Here is a 19,205-nt window from a genome sequence, read left to right as displayed (position 1 = left end):
TTCCTTATATGTGCAATACGATTATATACTATGTGCTTTACCTTACGTATATGTGCAGTACGATTATATACTATGTGCTTTACCTTCCTTATATGTGCAATACGATTATATACTATGTGCTTTACCTTACTTATATGTGCAGTATGATTTATATACTATGTGCTTTACCTTCCTTATATGTGCAATACGATTATATACTATGTGCTTTACCTTCCTTATATGTGCAATATGATTACATACTATGTGCTTTACCTTCCTTATATGTGCAATACAATTTATATACTATGTGCTTTACCTTCCTTATATATGCAATATGATTATATACTATGTGATTTACCTTCCTTATATGTGCAATACAATTATATACTATGTGCTTTACCTTCTGTATATGTGCAATATGATTATATACTATGTGCTTTACCTTCTGTATATGTGCAATAAGATTATATACTATGTGCTTTACCTTCCGTATATGTGCAATACGATTATATACTATGTGCTTTACCTTCTTATATGTGCAATACAATTATATACTATGTGCTTTACCTTCCGTATATGTGCAATACGATTATATACTATGTGCTTTACCTTCCGTATATGTGCAATACGATTATATACTGTGTTCTTTACCTTCCATATATGTGCAATATGATTATATACTATGTGCTTTACCTTCTGTATAGGTGCAATATGATTATATACTATGTGCTTTACCTTCCGTATATGTGCAATATGATTATATGCTATGTGCTTTACCTTCCGTATATGTGCACTACGATTATATACTATGTGCTTTATCTTCCTTATATGTGCAGTGCGATTATATACTATGTGCTTTACCTTCAGTATATGTGTAATACAATTTATATACTATGTGCTTTACCTTACGTATATGTGCAATATGATTATATACTATGTGCTTTACCTTCCTTATATGTGCAATACGATTATATACTATGTGCTTTACCTTGCGTATATGTGCAGTATGATTATATGCTATATGCTTTACCTTCCTTATATATGCAATATGATTATATACTATGTGATTTACCTTCCTTATATGTGCAATACAATTATATACTATGTGCTTTACCTTCCGTATATGTGCAATATGATTATATACTATGTGCTTTACCTTCTGTATATGTGCAATAAGATTATATACTATGTGCTTTACCTTCCGTATATGTGCAATACGATTATATACTATGGGCTTTACCTTACATATTTGTGCAATATGATTATATACTATGTGCTTTACCTTCTTATATGTGCAATACAATTATATACTATGTGCTTTACCTTCCGTATATGTGCAATACGATTATATACTATGTGTTTTACCTTCCGTATATGTGCAATACGATTATATACTATGTGCTTTACCTTCCGTATATGTGCAATACGATTATATACTGTGTGCTTTACCTTCCATATATGTGCAATATGATTATATACTATGTGCTTTACCTTCTGTATAGGTGCAATATGATTATATACTATGTGCTTTACCTTCCGTATATGTGCAATATGATTATATGCTATGTGCTTTACCTTCCGTATATGTGCAATACGATTATATACTATGTGATTTACCTTCTGTATATGTGTAATACGATTATATACTATGTGCTTTACCTTCCTTATATGTGCAGTGCGATTATATACTATGTGCTTTACCTTCTGTATATGTGTAATACGATTATATATTTTGTCTGTGTATGCTGTTTGGCTATTGTTTGGCAATATACAAATGTCTTCTCCTCAACGTGGAGGTTTTCTCCAAGGCCTCTGCTGAAAAGCGATATTCTTGCCATCCCAATCAGACAATCCCAGTAAATGAATGTTGAATGCATAAATAAATAAATAATTTATTTGCTCATCATCAGTTTGTTTCCTTGTCTTAACATGTTCACAGTGTACTGATTTCTTATACTTTCTTTTACAGCTGCTGATGAATTTTGGGAAGTCTGTCTCAGGACAGGTGAAAAACTGTCCCAGTGGCAGCATCTGGGTCTGTGTCAGATGATGTGCTTGGTGCTGGATCATTGGTGCTCACCAGGCTTGCCTCTTCCCAGTAGCACTAAGCTCAGTGTTGAATGCCATCTTTCAGGAAAGGAGGTGGGGTCACAGACATTTCAGAAATTGGTCTGGATGGGTCCATCCTGTCAAGTGCAGAGGATAGTTATGTCTAAATTGCATTGGCAGTTGAATGTCCACATTGATACTATAAAGTGCCTCCTAGCATGACTGGTAGAGCTGTGAAAACTGACCAGTCCCAACCACCAGACCACCAGAGACAGACCCTGCCCATGATATCAGCCACACTTAACTAGAAGTGACAATTTGACACAGTTTGTCCTTTGCATGCATGTCATTACTACTTATGCATACTCATGCCTCTGCCTAACATAATGGATAGGTCCATCTTAGACTGCAGATTACATCTAGCAAAATGCAATTGTCTCTGAAGTCAAATGATTGCTATGTTGCATGAATCTCTGAAAGAAATCTATGCATATCTATTTATTAACCTTCATTCTTCTGTATTTGTAGCTCTTCATCTAGCAGATTACAGATCAGTGGACCCACCTTTTAAATTATCATTTGGTTCACAGATACAAACTTTTTTAAGTTAAATAACTAATCAAATGTAGTTAATATGAAACGTTTCTTCCCAGGCCTCCTCTGAAAAAGGGTTTTGCTTAGTTGAACTTTCAAGGTAAATAAAAGCAAGCAAAACAAACATTGCAAAAGTACTAATAACTCAAGAATCCTGGCTTTTTAAAATCAGACATGACACAAATTATGGTTAAATGTCAGCCATGCTGCAGACACCAACATCCTGTTTCACATGTGTTGCACTAGAACTCAAGTCCAGGTTAAAATGCTTAGAAAGGACTGCTGTACCATATAACTAATAAAGCAGAGCCAAGTATCAGTATCTTGATGTAATGTCCAGTGCATGTTAAGTGAGCTGTGATGACAGAGTGAACAGGACATTGGCTTACATTTAAGGATTTCTCAGTACCAAGGAGTGTCTGGCATGGAGTAGGATGAAACACACGTGCCTGTGATACCATGGACTGCTTTCTGTGTGCATGTAGTAAGAAAAGGGACTTAAATGAACCAAAAAAGAGCTTCAGGTATGATGACAATAACGATAGATGCCTCGACTCGGACACACAAAATTTTATTTTACATAAATTCGCAAGATAAAAGTACGTTAAGCGCTTTCATTTGTATCCAGACTTCATCAGAACATACATCAAGATGTTACAACTGTTTAAATAGCTCATCTGACCCAATTTGGCGCCAAAACTGCTTGCGGTGCTAATTAAACATACATTGTATTAGAAATGCATTCAATTTTAAAAAGTGACATAAAAATTGTACCAATGTTGCTGGAACTGCAACTAATATCACAATAAAATGATGATTATTATTGCTAAATGATGTACATAATACATTTTTAAAACCTATGTAATGTAAAATATACAATGTTCAAGCTAAAATAATGTCAATCTTCCCTATACCCTAATAAAATAGTATAACCTAATGATATAACCTAATATAATGTATTTACACTTATATACACTCTCTAAAAAGATCCTGTGCTATTGCCTATGAAATTGATAGTGAAAGATGCAACTAATACTAGTATGGTAGTCTAGATCCCCTAGCTTCTACCTATTTTCTCAAAATTAGAAAAGGTTGTATGCTTATGTTGTCATTAATTCCTGGAAAGTTTGTGGCATCAGAACTTATCTGCCACTTACTCTCTTTTAAAGCTAACATGGCTTTGATGTTTCCCCCATATGGTGATTGTTCTACCCTGTCAATAATGTGAAACAGAAAATGATGGTTTTCATTTGTATTAACCACATGACGATACAGAGCATTCCTGTTGTCTTTTTTACTAATAGCATACAGATGCTCATAAATACGTCTTTTAAAATGTCTTTCTGTCTTGCCTATGTAGAATGCATTGCATGCTACACAGGTAGCCAAATATATCACAAAATTAGAACTACAATTGCCATGTATACTTGGTATAAATATTCGGTTTGTGTTGTTTAATCTGGTACCTCTGCATATCTTAATGTGTTTGCATTGATTACAATGCCCACATTTTGTCGTATATTTGTTAACTCTTACTGATTTACCTTTAGTACTTTCCAGTAATTTTTTGATATTAAAACCTGTCTTGTATACTATTTTCGTATGAATGCCTAAAATAAACATAGACTCTCTATTAACTACAAATTGATTCCATCGCTCTTTTATACATGTTTCTATATTTTTCACTATAGGTGAATAGGTTAATACACATACCCTTGGGCCGTGCTCAGATGACATATGATCACTGCTTTCTGTGTGCATGTAGTAAGAAAAGGGACTATTTCACAAAGAAAATGGAATAAATTCCAGGAGGGAATTGTGGAACTTGAGGCAACAGAAAGTTTTAAATTAAATGTGATATAGAGAAAAAATGGATGTGACATGGAGATGGTATAGTTGCAATCTAGAAAAGATTTTACTGATCTGTCAGTCTTTTTCAGTTGGCATAATCATACACTCATTTATTGCTAAACTGGATAAGATGACACTGTGACTGGTTCAACATATGAGATAGAAAATACTCACTGGAAACAACTTGCTGAATGTCAGAGTAAGGGGAAAACATAGGTATTAGATGGCAACAATTAGACATGGTGCACAGAACATCAGGTGTCTTACAAATATATACAGTGAACACACAAAAGTAACACTAGCACATAATAGAGAGGTTTAGATATCTAAAGTTTTGATTTTTTTTAGTTCAGCTTGAAGTAATTCCATCCATTCATCCACAGCCTCTTTTCCCATTTTTGGACATAGGGTTATTTACACAGCTGTTTGGCTAGCCCTGCCATGGTGGTTCTCCCATAACATACATACACACTAACACCAATGGCCAATTTAGAGTGCCCTGTCCCCCTATTGCATGTGTTTGGAACGGAGGAAGAAACCAGAGCACCCAGAGAAAACCCACTTGAACACAGGGAAGACATAACACACTCCACACAGAAAGCAACCCAGCCAAGAACCGAACCTGAAAACTTCTTGCTAGGAGGCAACAACACTAGTCCATGCAGCACTTAGCCACCCTTCAGCCTAAAGTAATTCGACAAGACAAACTTACACTGTAGCCTGATAAAACATAGATCACTGTCCATGTGATGCTCCATCTGCTATTGTATATTCCTTGCTACAGCAGACTGCATTCAGGTGAAGTCTGATCATCAGCAGATACACTTACAAAGGACAGGTATGGAAATGAGAGAAATGTAGATCACAGCTGCCATTTTCCAAGTCAGTAGTGAGTTTTCAAATAAGCTATTGACCAATAGGTTTTAAATATTCATTTCAGTCAGCAAGTAAAAATAAGCAGGTCTAGTTTAGCTTTTTACTAATCAGCAAAAGGGATAATGGCATGTGGATGCTGACCTGGGTAAATAATGCTGAAGTTCACGGCAAAGACTTGTAACAGCCCTCTGCTTCCTAACACAATAACTTTTGTTGTGCTGGAGTTAATGCCAACCATGCCAAAATACAATGGTAACAGATCCTGGCAGCCCCAGCTTGTAGCTTGATACACCTCTACATTCACAAAAAAGAAAGAGAAATATTCAACTTAGTTGGCACAGCAGATTTATGTTCATGCTGCTTTACATCATGAGTATTATAACCTCCAATCAATACAGTGTCAATATAAATTACTTAAGCACATTAGGTGAAATATAGTGAAGTCAAAATTACAGAAAACATATCAAGTTTCTCTTTTTTTGTAGTATATCAGTTTCCTGTTTTTGTACTGCATGTGTGTATGCATACAAACAGGAGCTATATGTGCTTGTCTATGTGCAAAAGGAAAGAGAAAAAGAGAATACATAAGAGAGAGAGAGAGAGAGAGATGGGTGGGTGGAGAATTGTTATTGCTCTTCACTTCATTCTCAGCGTATATAAAACTCCATGGGATTTGTTTATGCTCAGAGCTCCTAGTCATTTGACAGTGAATATTTAAGTCTGCTCATTAGTCAGCCATCTTGGTCAACGCCCAGTTGGAGCAGACAGCCAATCCTTATATTACTCTACGTTCCCTCAGCAGAGAAGAGACAGGTGGGGACACAGCTGTTCTGGATTTTGTGCATTCGCATTTTTTTTCTTTTCACTGGCCTTGGTACTGAGACTGCAGGCAATTCTGTCTGAAGAAGGATGCTTTGGAGTCACAGAATGCGTGGTTTAATCTAAAGAGTACCCTAGTTGTTTATGCAGCTGGAGACAGAAAGGAGGAGAACAGAAGGAGACATCAAGATAAAGGCAAGAAAAATATCAGCACTTAGCTTCATCTGAGGTTTCATAAAGAGCAGTGTTTTCAAACTTCATCTCTGCATTGCAGTTGCTGTAGGAGTGGACACATCTTCCTTCTTGTTACATACAACAGGACTTCTGTTTTGTTCCCATACCGCTGAGTCATCATGTCCGATCTGACGCCCTTAAGTGATGTGCCAACCCCCACTATGGACAAAATCACTCAAGCAGCTAAGGAGACTATTTATCTGTGCAACTTCCGAGTTTCTGTGGATGGAGACTGGCTGTGTCTTCGGGAGCTGAATGATATTTCCCTCACCCCTGACCCAGAGCCAGCCCATGAAGGTACTCTTTTGTTTCCTAAAGCATTGTCCTGAAGTCTGTAGTGTTGCTTTGTCTGTTATTACATTTATCCCATTTCACCTCATCACTTGCTGTTCTGTTTGTACAAATTAATGCTCAGTGGTGCATGAAGCAGCACCCTCACTGCTGAAATTCAGTTGAACTGTTCAAAAGGCACAAGTACCCTTTTTAAAAGACAGACAGTGCTTGAAAGGGTGTGCATTTAGTTTCCACAAAGAGTAAAAATGACTAGAAATTTCAAAAGCCTTTAATTGCACAGATGTTCTTTTGTTTCTTCTCTTGCAAAAGGTCACAGTACTATTAAAATGAGGGCATTTACTGCATGACAAAACTACACCTCCCCCTCTTGAAAACAAACAATTTTACATGAAAACAACTGTAAGAACTGCTATTTTAGAAAAAAGGTACTGTGTCGTTACTGGGATTTCAGAAAAATCTTTTTCTTTAAAAAAAACATGGCCTAGTTTGGTTGACATGGCAATTTCCTACAAAGCAGAGTACTAGTAATTTAAAATATGGCATTTTAAGCATTATAACACAATACCAAAACCTAAATTGAATTTAGAAAACCTAAATCCTTATTACTGCTGTATGTTAGAAATGAATCTGGAGTTGAAGTTAAGTACCAGACATGATAAGGTGAGAAACGTATCAATTATATCTTTAAGCCAAAATTGTCCTTGTCAATTTCATTGTTTCTTTTCATCTTTCAGCTACTTGATACCTCTAAAAAGCTGTAAATTCTGAGCACTGACAAGTCACCCCATCAGACAATGGTGAATAAACTGGAGTTTAAAATTATGATGAATGAAGTCCTGTTGTATGAATTGTCCTGTCAGCCTTTACTACATTTCTGCTGAAATTCATAAGGATTCCTGTGAGTCTGTCTCTTTCTCACTTGCTTAGTACCCATTTTACAGCAAACCATGCACTGTGCTAGTAGGGAATTCAGCAAGTGCTGGAACCAAGCAACCATTTCATATCACATGCTTGTGCTAGCATGCAGCACAGATGGCCCACATCTTTGTTTCACTTAGTTTAGTCATATTTCATTGTCAATTCAAGTTGAATTTCAGATATAATTTTCTCACTTTTGTTTTCAAAGTAGAATTTTTCAAAGAAAACTTTTTCATGATATTCTTCCACATCAAACAGTAAACCAGTGATTGTTTTGATGCTTAAAAAAGTCAAAGCAGGAGTCATAATCATACTTGCTATAAGTAATTAACCTGATACTGCAGTCAGAGCCAGTAGTACTTTCCTCGCTTTACAAGTGCTCTTTTCCTGTCAGTGTGTTTGTGCGTGTGCATGCTTGCATATTGTGTGTGTGGGTATGTTTGCACATATGTATATGTTGAACCTTTAGACAATAAAAGATTTATGGCTGTGATATAGAAGTGGGGGAACCTCTGCAAAGATATGGCCATCTTTATGTGGATGTCAGTGTCTTGGAGGTCAAAAGAGCAAATCCAATATCCTTCCTGTAGACAGGAAAGGAATGTTTTTTTTTGAAAAACTGATTCAACCAAATCAGGTAGAGCAGGGCATTAAACTGAGGCCCTCCATCTTCTTGGGTACCAAGAAGACCCTCTAGTAAAACCCAGATCCCTTCTGGTCTGGGGGGGTCTCTGGTATTGCTATTTTTTTTTTTTTTGGCAAAAGATTTGCTACCTCTTGTATCCCTCCCTTTTTCTGACTGGGCATGACATCTGGGATGGGTAAGGATGACATGAGTGGAGTTAAGGCCAGCCACTTGTTTTTGTACAAGGAAATTCACCCCTGACTGCCTCCAGAGGTAGACTGTTATGTAGCCCTTCAGGGGTTCTGCTGCCTGTTCTCATGATAAGAACCATACAATCCCTTGTGGCAGCAATTGGAGAACCCCCCCTTAGGGGGTTCTAATTCCTTGTTACTCATGTTGGATTGTTCAAATTTGTAAAACCATACATACTTTCCAACCTTCTGATTCCTAGTGAAAAGTTATTGTAGGGCTATGAACCTAACTTTGTCAGTCATAACCACCTTGCTTTCCTGCTCACCTTCTGGCAACTGTGTTTTAACTTTTTGTCCAAACGGCATGTACACATCCAATGGAGCAGTGATAGAAGTTGCTGTGAAGTGATCTGCAAATCCAGCCAATCTCAGCCATGCCCATTGTTTCATCACCATGTCCATCCCAGCTGCTTTCACTGATCCAACTGCTGCATTGTGAAGCAATCCCTTGGAGAACATGGCCATGGTATTCAAAGCCGATACCTGTTACTTCAGCTGCTTTTGGATAACTCTAGGGGGCAACTTTCTATGTGACTCCAGGGTGGAATTATGTGCAATCTATCCATATGCAGCAAGTAATTCAAGGAGAACATTTTGAAAATACTCAAAGTATTGACTTTTTCCCTAGGCAAGCCATCTTTCTGGACTCCTTATCTGGAGAATGTATAGCTTGAGCATGCTCAGGGATGTGTCTTTTAGGGCCCGTTCTTAGCAATCCATAGAACTCTGTATGGTTTCCATGAAATGGGTTCCACAACATTAGGCTGCCTCCACACACACTAGCAAACTAAGTCAACCATCTGGTATAAGAGGGGAGGGATGGGGCATCCGAGCTGCATGTGTAGGCAGACTCAAACACCTCCTGGAAGATCTCTTCCTTGGAAGAGGGAAGGTCAGTGAGCAAACATCCCCTCTACTGCATCGTCTCAAGGATTCCCAAAATCTGGAGTCTTCAGTTGTAATCCATGTCCTGGTCAGGGTGGGCATACAGTGACTGATATACACTAAGAAGATCGGCTGCATAAGATGATCTTACAAAGTTAGACAGGTTGTTGTAGGCAATATAATGGGGAGGAGTCATCTGTATGGTTCTAATAGGACTCATCCCTGGAGCTTCTACATGTCAAAGGATGTATCTGTCCTTTGTTCCTATTGGGAGGAGTATTGATGGCTAAGGGCTCCAGACTGGTGAAGTGTACCACTTGTGTTCTTTCATAATCCTCTCCTTGAATTACTTGTTGCATATGGATCCTGGTCTGATGTAATATATTTCTTTTCTGCTTCAAATAGAGATAACATTTTTTCTGGCGCCATTTCCCAACGCTAAATGATGGTGCTGTGGCCATCAGCACTGAGACCACAGATATTGAGGGCTGCATGGGCGCATGGACAGAAATCAGTCCTTTCACCCTGACAGGTCTTCAACACTGAGGCATCAAAGCCTGATAGCATTAACAACTATCAGGGTTGATATTGGCACCAAAGATATTATAGGGCAAACAAAGTATGCCTAGTAAATTCTGGCACCAATGGAACTAGCTCCAATGCCACCATTGTTAAAGGGAATTTACAAGGCAGAAGAAGACACTATTGGTACTAAAGAAAAAAGCTTTGACCCTAACACTCCTAGTACCGAGACCGGGCCTGAGGTAAGAACCATTGAAGTGGACAGTGCAGGCTAACCTGCAGCCACTGTGGGAACAGAGGGGATGGAGATGACACCCAACTCCAACTGGTCTTTCAAAACGGCCATCATCACATTCTCCCAATCCATTAAAACAGTAGGACTTTGCACCAACCTGGAGGATCCATTGGACATGGTTGCAGCTGGTCTAGAATGTAAAATGTTAGATAACTCATTCTCAGAGGAGAAACTGCCCAGTCTTCTCTTCAGAGCGGAGTTGAATCTGGGAGTTTAGTTCTAACAGTAGCTGTAGGAGTAGTAGCTGGTAGAGATGATGCATGAAAATTCCCAGGTAGAATAGAATGGGACACCTGTAATTTAGTGCTTTTGGATGGGGATATGGTCTCCAGGTCCTTTTGTTAACTCCTTTCAATAACCTTTTGAGAAAGAGTTTAACTCTTCTGTCTTAAACAATTACAAATATTGCAGTCAATCCTTAGATGTTTCAACTCTAGACAGACAGACAGCACAAAGGTGGTGCATATCCTAGCGCAGAATTTTTATGACAGCATGACTTGCATTTTTAGACATCAGAGGCTTTCTCTTTATTCATTGTGAAAATTTAGTAACAAAAATTGTATATGTCAATAACAGAAGTAAAATTCCGCAGTGGTATTAGTTAAAATTATATTTACGTGTAAATAACAGAAGAAAAAACTCAGCAATGGTATTAGTTAGCAAAAATAACTGAGCAAAGCACAAAGTTCCATAACAGCAAAACACCTAAAAGCAGCAAATAAGGCCTGCAAACACCAAGAATGGTTCACCAAACAGCTAAGTAACAGTAACTTAGCTGTCTATCAGATCCTAAAAAATTAACTGTATGTGCAAACAGAATTTAAATGAATGGTAGTGAAGCTGCTATTTGGAAAAGGAAGGAAAAGAAATCTTAAATAGACAGCAGGAAGAGAGTGGGATTGTGGGGAGGTAAGAAACAAATTATTTATGATTTTTAACAAAAAAATGAAAGTGGTGACTTATGTGTCGCAGGAAAAAATTTAAAGGAAATTTTGAAGCAGGCACTCTAGCAGAAGAGCTCCAGATGTTGGGTGAAGAAAGTAGCATTGATAGTTCGAGAGGAAACAAAAGCATCACAGGATGAGGAGAAGAGCATGAGCTTTCGAGAGTGACATGTTGTAGAAGCGAGTTCACCTACATACTACAGTATGCAGACTGCATCAGCTTGGATCAGATAATATACATATATGACTGAGATCTGTGGAAATTAACAAATTCTTGAGCATGATACTGAAAAAATGAAGCAGAAAGACAGGATCCCGCTCAGGACATCATGGGAACTGTGTATATGTGCATTGTGCAAGTGATGCAACCCATAGCTCCCCAACCCTGATGTAGAACTGCATTTTCTGGTCTTTTGAGGTGAAGTACAAATTGCTAAAGCTTAGAAGCAGTTATGACAGGTGAATAAGGTTGACATTCAGAGGAGGAGCATGGGAATTTTTAGATAATTAATAGAGAAAGATGCATTTAAATTGTCATCAAACAGGACCAACAGACTATGGGGAATGTGTCTTAATTATTATGGCATGAATTTGGTTGAAATTGCAGGAGTTGGTATGGAAAGCAAAGACAAGATTTTGCTGCATTTGTCTGTGTGTGTCTGTGTCTGTCCCTGCATAAGAGACAGGGGTGTAATGGAGAACTTTATACTACTGTAGGGTAGTTTAGGAGTACATAAACATTATGTGCAGCAGCTCTGTTTACAACTGATGTAAGATGGGACAGCATGGACCTATGAAGTTAACTTCATGATAATACTATCCATTTGTTAACTAAGTAGGCCCTCTGAAATATTGTGGGAAGAAATATCCAGGGAATTGTTAGCTAGGCTTGCATAGGCACTAGGGCCGATAGCCTAGTACCAACCTATGAACACACACACACACACACACGCGCACACACACGCACACACACGCGCGCACACACGCACACACACACACACACACACACACACACACACACACACACACACACACACACACACACACACACACACACTCTTCCTTTTGAAGGGTGACCCAGGAACAGTTTTTGGTCAAGTCACTTTGTTTTCAAGATCACACAGTAGGCAAATGAGAGTTGTGAGAATCAAACGCTGTACCATAGAAATTACAGCTCACAGCCTTAACCAGCAGTGCCAACTTCATGATAAAAAGATTACAAACAATTTTAATTACATTTTAGATCAAAGACCATTTTGACATTATACTTCTGCAAATTTCTGAATTTCTCCAGAGTTAATGCAAACCTAGAAGTGAGACCCCTTCAGGTGGGCATAGGAGGCTTCTCCACATCCACACCACTAACATACAAAAAAAAAGTCTTCACAGATTTACAATTGGGGATTTTTGATGAAATGGTTATCAGTGTCATACTCATATCAAATGCACAAAAATACATTTCATAGCCTCATAGTTTGGGGTTATGTCCTTTGAGTTGGCATTTAGAGAAGAGATCTAAAGGAGATCTAACAGTTATAATTTCACAGCTGTCTTATACATGTTCTTACTAACAGCAAGGAAATCTACATTCCCATACCATCATAACGCAAGGTCCACTTCATCTTCATCTCTGTTTGCCCATTTATTTATCCACCTTACTTTTTTCTCATCTACTGTCAGCATAGTTGTCTATCAGTTAGTTGAAACACAAATCCCAACAAAGTAAACATAGACATGTAAATGATAGCTGTCTTAATGATTTCTTCTCCGTGATCGTTATGCTCAGAAATTTGATCCAGGTGTATAGATATTTTGTAATCAATCAATCACAGATGAATCCTGCTTCTTGATTGCACTGAGCATTATCATGGTCATGTACTAGAAGCCATTACTGTGGCTTGTGGCTTGAGTTTGGACGGCATCAAAACAGCTGCTACATGTCAGGATCAAAAATACAGTGATAAGTTGTACAGGATGCATTGCAAAGTGAGTATACGGGAGATGTCAAAAAGCATTTGTCAGACTACAGAATTAATAACTTCAGAATGTAATCAGTGCAATATAGCCAGACTTGATTCACCCATTATATTCTATTATCTTCACTGAACACATGAAAGGTACAGGTCAGCTTGAAACCAGTCAATCTAACAGTGATGTCAAAATTTAGTGAGTGGTATACAGTATGTATTTACTTAAAAGTCAGAAGATAGAGGGGGTGTTAATTCACGAGTGTATAATTCAGGATATCATTATAATTTTCAGAACATAAACTGCAATCCATGTTACACCAAAACCAAACTGTGATTTCAGGATTATAACAGCGCATTCTGAAACCTGTTCTTACTGTTATGTAACTTTTTTTTTTGCTGGTGGGCTTTACCTCATTCCTACACATGAAGGGGCTGTCCTTCCACACCTCCTTGTTATCAACTTAAAAAAAACATTGACTGTGTACATTATCATATTAAAGTTCTACAACACAACATTTGTTGATAAAAAAAAAAATCAACATTACAAGTCATCACAAACAAAACACTCTGAGACCCTTTTCAGCAAAACTAATCATCCCAGTCTATCTCTTTCACACACAGGCATGCAAACATATACAGACAGACACACACACACACACACACACACACACACACACACACACACACACACACACACACACACACACACACACACACATGGTAAGGATGCACATGCACACACACATGCACACACACGTAGTGAAGCACTGCTGGTGCCACAAATGCAAAGCACGCTGGCAGTGTTTCCCAGCACAAAATGAAAATTAAATAACCTTTTACAACTACAAAACACAGAAAGTGACAGAAATGTTTACATGGGGAACTTTGAGCCACCCTTACTTATTTCTACTAACTCTGCAATTGCACATACAAGTATGAAACAGACAAGGCCACTCATAGTGAATCAGTACTAGTGCACTAACAGAAATTTAATTGGCAATGGTCTTCATGCCAAAAACAAACTAAATAAACTGCACTTAATACTACTTAATACCACTTAATACTACTGTTGTGTTAGAGTAAATAATCCTTGACTTTTAGCATACTTTGATAATACTCTACAGTTTCTGCATAGAATCGATGTAATACTTCCCATAACTCTGAGGGATGCTGTTCTTCAAGTGTAAGGGGAAATAGTCTGAAATACTATGGCTTTGTTTGCCCACTGTCCCACATGTTTAATTACAGCCTTGGATATGAAAGGATCACAGCTACAAAGGCCATGCCGGATATTCAGTAATTTGAAATTAAGGAAGTTAGTGGGAAAAGCTGCCAACCTACTGAGTTATATCCCTAAGAGTATCTGTTAAATGACGGACAGTACCCTGGTAATGGACAGTAGGCTAGTAAGATGAGATTTGAAATGTAAGGTGCAGTTCTAGTTTTCATGTTTAAGAAATATTTCAGTATCGGAAAAAGTATAATATAGGGCCATCGACAATAATCATACTGTATTATTTATTTTACATGTTTTCTTTGATGGTAAGAGAATAAGATCTGACATGACAGTAGGAAATATATCTAGGGTTGCCAGCTTTCTTTGTGGCTAAAACTGAACTAAGGTCACACCCCTTGCATCACCCATAACTCCACCCATTCCCACCCCCTCTCCCATCTATGCTCCACCCATTCTGTGACATCACCGTGATGTCAGCTGATGGGAATGCCGTCTTTTTCTGTTCCGGATGCCTGCTTTCAGCCAATTTACTATGCTTTTCTGTAAAAAAGCATAGTAAATCAGCCAATTTAACAAACACTGATATTCTGTTTCCTTTTGTGAAACAGAATAGTGCAGTTTGTACAGTGTTTTCCTGACTACCAGGGAATTGATTTGATTTGTGGATAGTCCAGAAAAAAAAACATATAAGACTGCAGGCAATACTGCCAAACTGGCTTACCTAGTGCCCAGTGTCTGCACCTCATAGAGCACCCATCCCCTCAGCTAGTCATCAGAAGACGAAAGAAACTCAATTACCTAAACCTGGATTCACACCCCCTTCAGTACAGGCAAAAGGAAAAAAAAAATCCTTTGACTTTTCTTGTAACAAACAGATTTGTACACTTACACCACCTTTATACAAACTGGCTTCCTACAGCTAAGTGACATTCTTGATGCAACTTAACACATATAAAGCTCTGATGTGCCTTTTGGCATCATCATCAGAAATGCCAGTAGAGGAAAAAAAAAGACTGCAGAAACTGTAGTTTGTTGATCAGCCCCATCACCCTTCTTATGTTGCACACCAGGTGGCTGCCTCTTTTACCTCACTCTTGCTAAAACTTGTAATGGCAGCCACTCACAGTCAGCCTCCAGATTGCCACTATGCTCACTTCTGATCCATAGCACCATGATACTCCTTCCTTCATGTTAAATACCTTCTCCCCTACAAAGTCACATAGAAACATATATGCATTCCTTACATATGCAAAATGTCCAACCTCCTGATCATGGCTGTTCCTTGAAATCTTGCTGACAGTGAAGATGTGATAATCTATTGGTACCACTGACCGCCTCAAAGAATGTAAGATGAGAAGGTCAAACTACAGCTTTTCTGGAATATATTGCCCATTTGCTTTTACACTTAAATTCATTTTCTGTAACAGTGTTGCACAAAATTCTGACACCCAGTTATCACTTCAAAAAATGATCACTGTACCTCGGCTCTTCCAGGAGAGCCACTAATTCCATATAATCATCATCCCCAAGCCCCACACTGCTGATTATGTAAACAAGGTAAGAGCCATTATAAGACTGGTGTTCAGGAACTCATAACAAAGCATTAGCTTTGCATTTAGCAGTTTACTCTACTTTTAAGGAAGTAACAACATACTTTGGAATGTCATCTCTTTTCAAGAATACTCATTTGAATAGATAAGAATTACGTATGTTTTACTTCATTAACTAATATTTAAAAATGCATTGACAATAGTAATGTAAAACAATGTCCATAAATATATTTCAGATTTTGGACCTGCTAATGAGAAAATAAGCAAGTAAACAAAATATTCTAAGCAACAGCCGAATCCCAGCTGCAGTTATCAAAGTTAGATTTCAAGCCACAGTAGCAAAAACTGTCCAATATACCAGCATCCCCCCAACCAGCATCTCAGACATGTAATTTTCCTTCTTCCCTTGTCAGAGAATAACCCTGTGAATTGTTATTATTTAAACCAAAATATAAAAGAAAGTCACAAGCCATTCATTAAAAATTGCAAGAAAGCATCCTCACTATGTAATACATTAAATCTCCTGTATAATGTATTTACCTGAATTACCTACTGAAAAAAAAATGAAAAATCTATCTGTGGACTCACTGGACTGTGAAGTATTGTCGATGATTACTTTTGTTCCTTCTACCTCCAAATAGTTCTCTCTGCTCAGCTCCAGAGCTCTCGTACGCTGGACAACATCCTTTACCTGCCACATTGACTTAGCCCCCTCTTCAAACTGCTAGCTTAAAATTTGGCGAGACTGCAAATTAGATTTAGTTTCACGCTGGTAGAGTAAGCATGTTTATGCATGATTCTTCTTAAAGGAGAAGACAGCACTAATACCGCAATCAACGGTACCTGCTGCCTGCAGCTGTAGTGTGAGGGCGGGCATGGTGCTCGCTCACGGTGGCACAAAACCCGGACTTCACGTGTCCGGTTTTGAATTATGTTTGTAACCAGACAATTTCTCAGAAAACCAGACAGTCCAGTCAAAAAACAGACAGCTGGCAACCCTAAATATATCTATGAGTGATATGTACAAGGTATAGCATGAGGTCCAGGACTAGTTCTAACTAGAAAGAACTGGAAAATATATACTGTATTATTTGAAACCATCACAGAAATGTATAGAAGGAAACAAGGAAATAAGATTTCAAGGAAAATATGGGTGATAACACCATAAAATAAGCTACCAGAGGAGACAATCTGGCTGACCTCTGGGAACATTTTGTAGATGTACTTGAATAACTCTGAAGTTAATGCTACAAGTTATAAAGAGACATGGAGGTCAAGGGGAAGTTGTCTAAGGTCACAGGGCATGGAAGCGAGAGGAAGCTTCCTTAACCGAAAGTGAGAGGAAAAATACTCAGCAGATTACTGAATCTTGTAACTGTTCATGTTTATGTGTGTATTCTGTCTGTCTTAATAGCCACTAAAGTTCAGAGTGTTATATTCCAAAAGTGAAACTACAGGCTACTGCATTCAACAGACTGTGAGAGAACCAAATAAACTTTATGTACTAGACAGAAGTAAATCCAACCTGTCAACCATGGCAGTTGCTGTCTAAAATCATGGATTTTATTGAAAGAAGGAAAATAAAACCATAAAAACAAAGCTAAAACACAGATAACCACTTTTGTGCCTTTCTAAACAGGCGCCTCATCAAATCTAAAAACTATTACAAACAAACCAAAAAAACATTTACAGGTCACATGATCTAAGAACTGGTCTTAAAAGGACAGTTCCATTAAGTCTCTTCTTACCATCTGGATGTAATTCTAAAATCCACTTAATCTCTTTACATTCAATTTCATTCCTTAGATCACCTTTTCTTTTGATAGGTGAAGCAATTCCAAAACTAAAAACATAAAGGTATGACTTGTGCCATTCTCTAGAACATGTTTATACAGTGCACTACGGACATTATTCTTCCTGATGTCATTTAAATGTTTGCTAATTCTAGCTTTCAAACATTTGTTCATCTTACATTCGTAGTAAGATTCACATTTCACACAGAATAAAAAATTACACTAGATTATGACTTCTACAATTTGCATAAAAATGAAAGGCATAACTCTTCTTGCTCACTGGATGTACATAAGAATCACTGCTATGATTGTATCTGCACATGCTGCATTCTCTACATGAAACTGTACCACATTTATCAGAAACAGAAACCTATCTTCTTAGTAGATTTATAACACAGCAACTGTTTTAATGATCTATTGCTTACAGCAAAACTTGGATGCACTGCCAAGTACTGACCTATACCTATCATCAGATACTAGTAGTTGCCAGTTTTTCCTAATAGTATTGCAGTTAGTTCAAACATCCATAGAATAAAAGTCATACACTTTCTTAGGTCAGAGCATCTTGCATCAGAGAGCTTTCTTTCACTGTTCACTACTCTCTCAGAGAAGTAAGGTTTAGCAGTATCCCTCCTGTGTTGGAGGACCTCGTCAGAGGCAGTCGCAACCTTCACATCATGGTAACCTCTACATTTAAAGTCCCTTTTAAGATACTTAAATGATTCATACATAATTCTATCATTGGCACTTAGATGCACATGTCTGTAGAACTGTCCATTTAGCACATTGTGCGTACTTGTTTTGGATACATGTTGTTGCACTGTAAAACTTTATTCTTACTATACTCTTTCTTATATAATTTGGTAATTATCCCATTTTCAGTAATCATTACATGCACATCCAAGAAATCAACAGATATAGAACAGAAAGTTAGAGTAAATCTCAGAAAACTGGTTGTAGAATGTAAATACTCAACAAATCTGTGTAAAGTTTCCATAGTGCCTGGCCAAACAAAAATCACATTATCAACAAACCGTACATGAAAAGGAATAAACTTAAAAAAGAAATTATGTTGATTGAATATGCAGAGGGACTCCCAGTATGCCAACACCATATTTGCATAACTGTTGGTGCACATGCTGCCCATCACAACCCCAATCTGCTGATGATACAGCTTATCATTAAATATAAACACATCATTGCTCAAAATAAAGTCAAGAAGTGAGCAGAGAAGCTCTGTCTTATCAGTACTATATCCTGAATGTTTCAGGAAGAATTGCTTAACATATTTAATGCCTACTTAATTGGGGATAACAGTGAAGAGTGATGTGACATTCATATTCACCAGTACATAGTTCTTAATATCTGAATTGCTACACCATTCATATAAATTTGTCAAAAAATGCTTGGTATCTATTAAAACTCTACCCTCTCTGTCCAATACTCGACGTAACATTTTTTCAGTGTATATGGACAGAGGTTCTGTCACCTAGCCCCTATCAGAGACTATAGGTCTCAT

General features: G+C 37.7%; 1 protein-coding gene across 1 annotated transcript in view; it reads left to right on the top strand.

Annotated features, from left to right (window-relative positions):
* The first annotated feature begins 5,978 nt into the window (after positions 1–5,978).
* Positions 5,979–19,205, top strand: part of RUFY3 (RUN and FYVE domain containing 3) — a 1,044,108-nt gene continuing 1,030,881 nt past the window's right edge. Inside the window, exon 1 of the mRNA XM_044061198.1 lies at positions 5,979–6,699. Within this exon, the coding sequence (XP_043917133.1) occupies positions 6,522–6,699 (178 nt within the window). The 5' untranslated portion in view covers positions 5,979–6,521. The remainder of the gene's footprint in view (positions 6,700–19,205) is intronic.

The sequence above is a fragment of the Protopterus annectens genome, chromosome 2.part0 (genome assembly GCF_019279795.1).
Source record: "Protopterus annectens isolate FY-2018-M chromosome 2.part0, PAN1.0, whole genome shotgun sequence".
NCBI classification, from domain to species: domain Eukaryota; kingdom Metazoa; phylum Chordata; order Ceratodontiformes; family Protopteridae; genus Protopterus; species Protopterus annectens.
The sequence above is the reverse complement of the archived record's forward strand: the minus strand, read 5'-3'. Positions and strand labels throughout refer to the sequence as shown.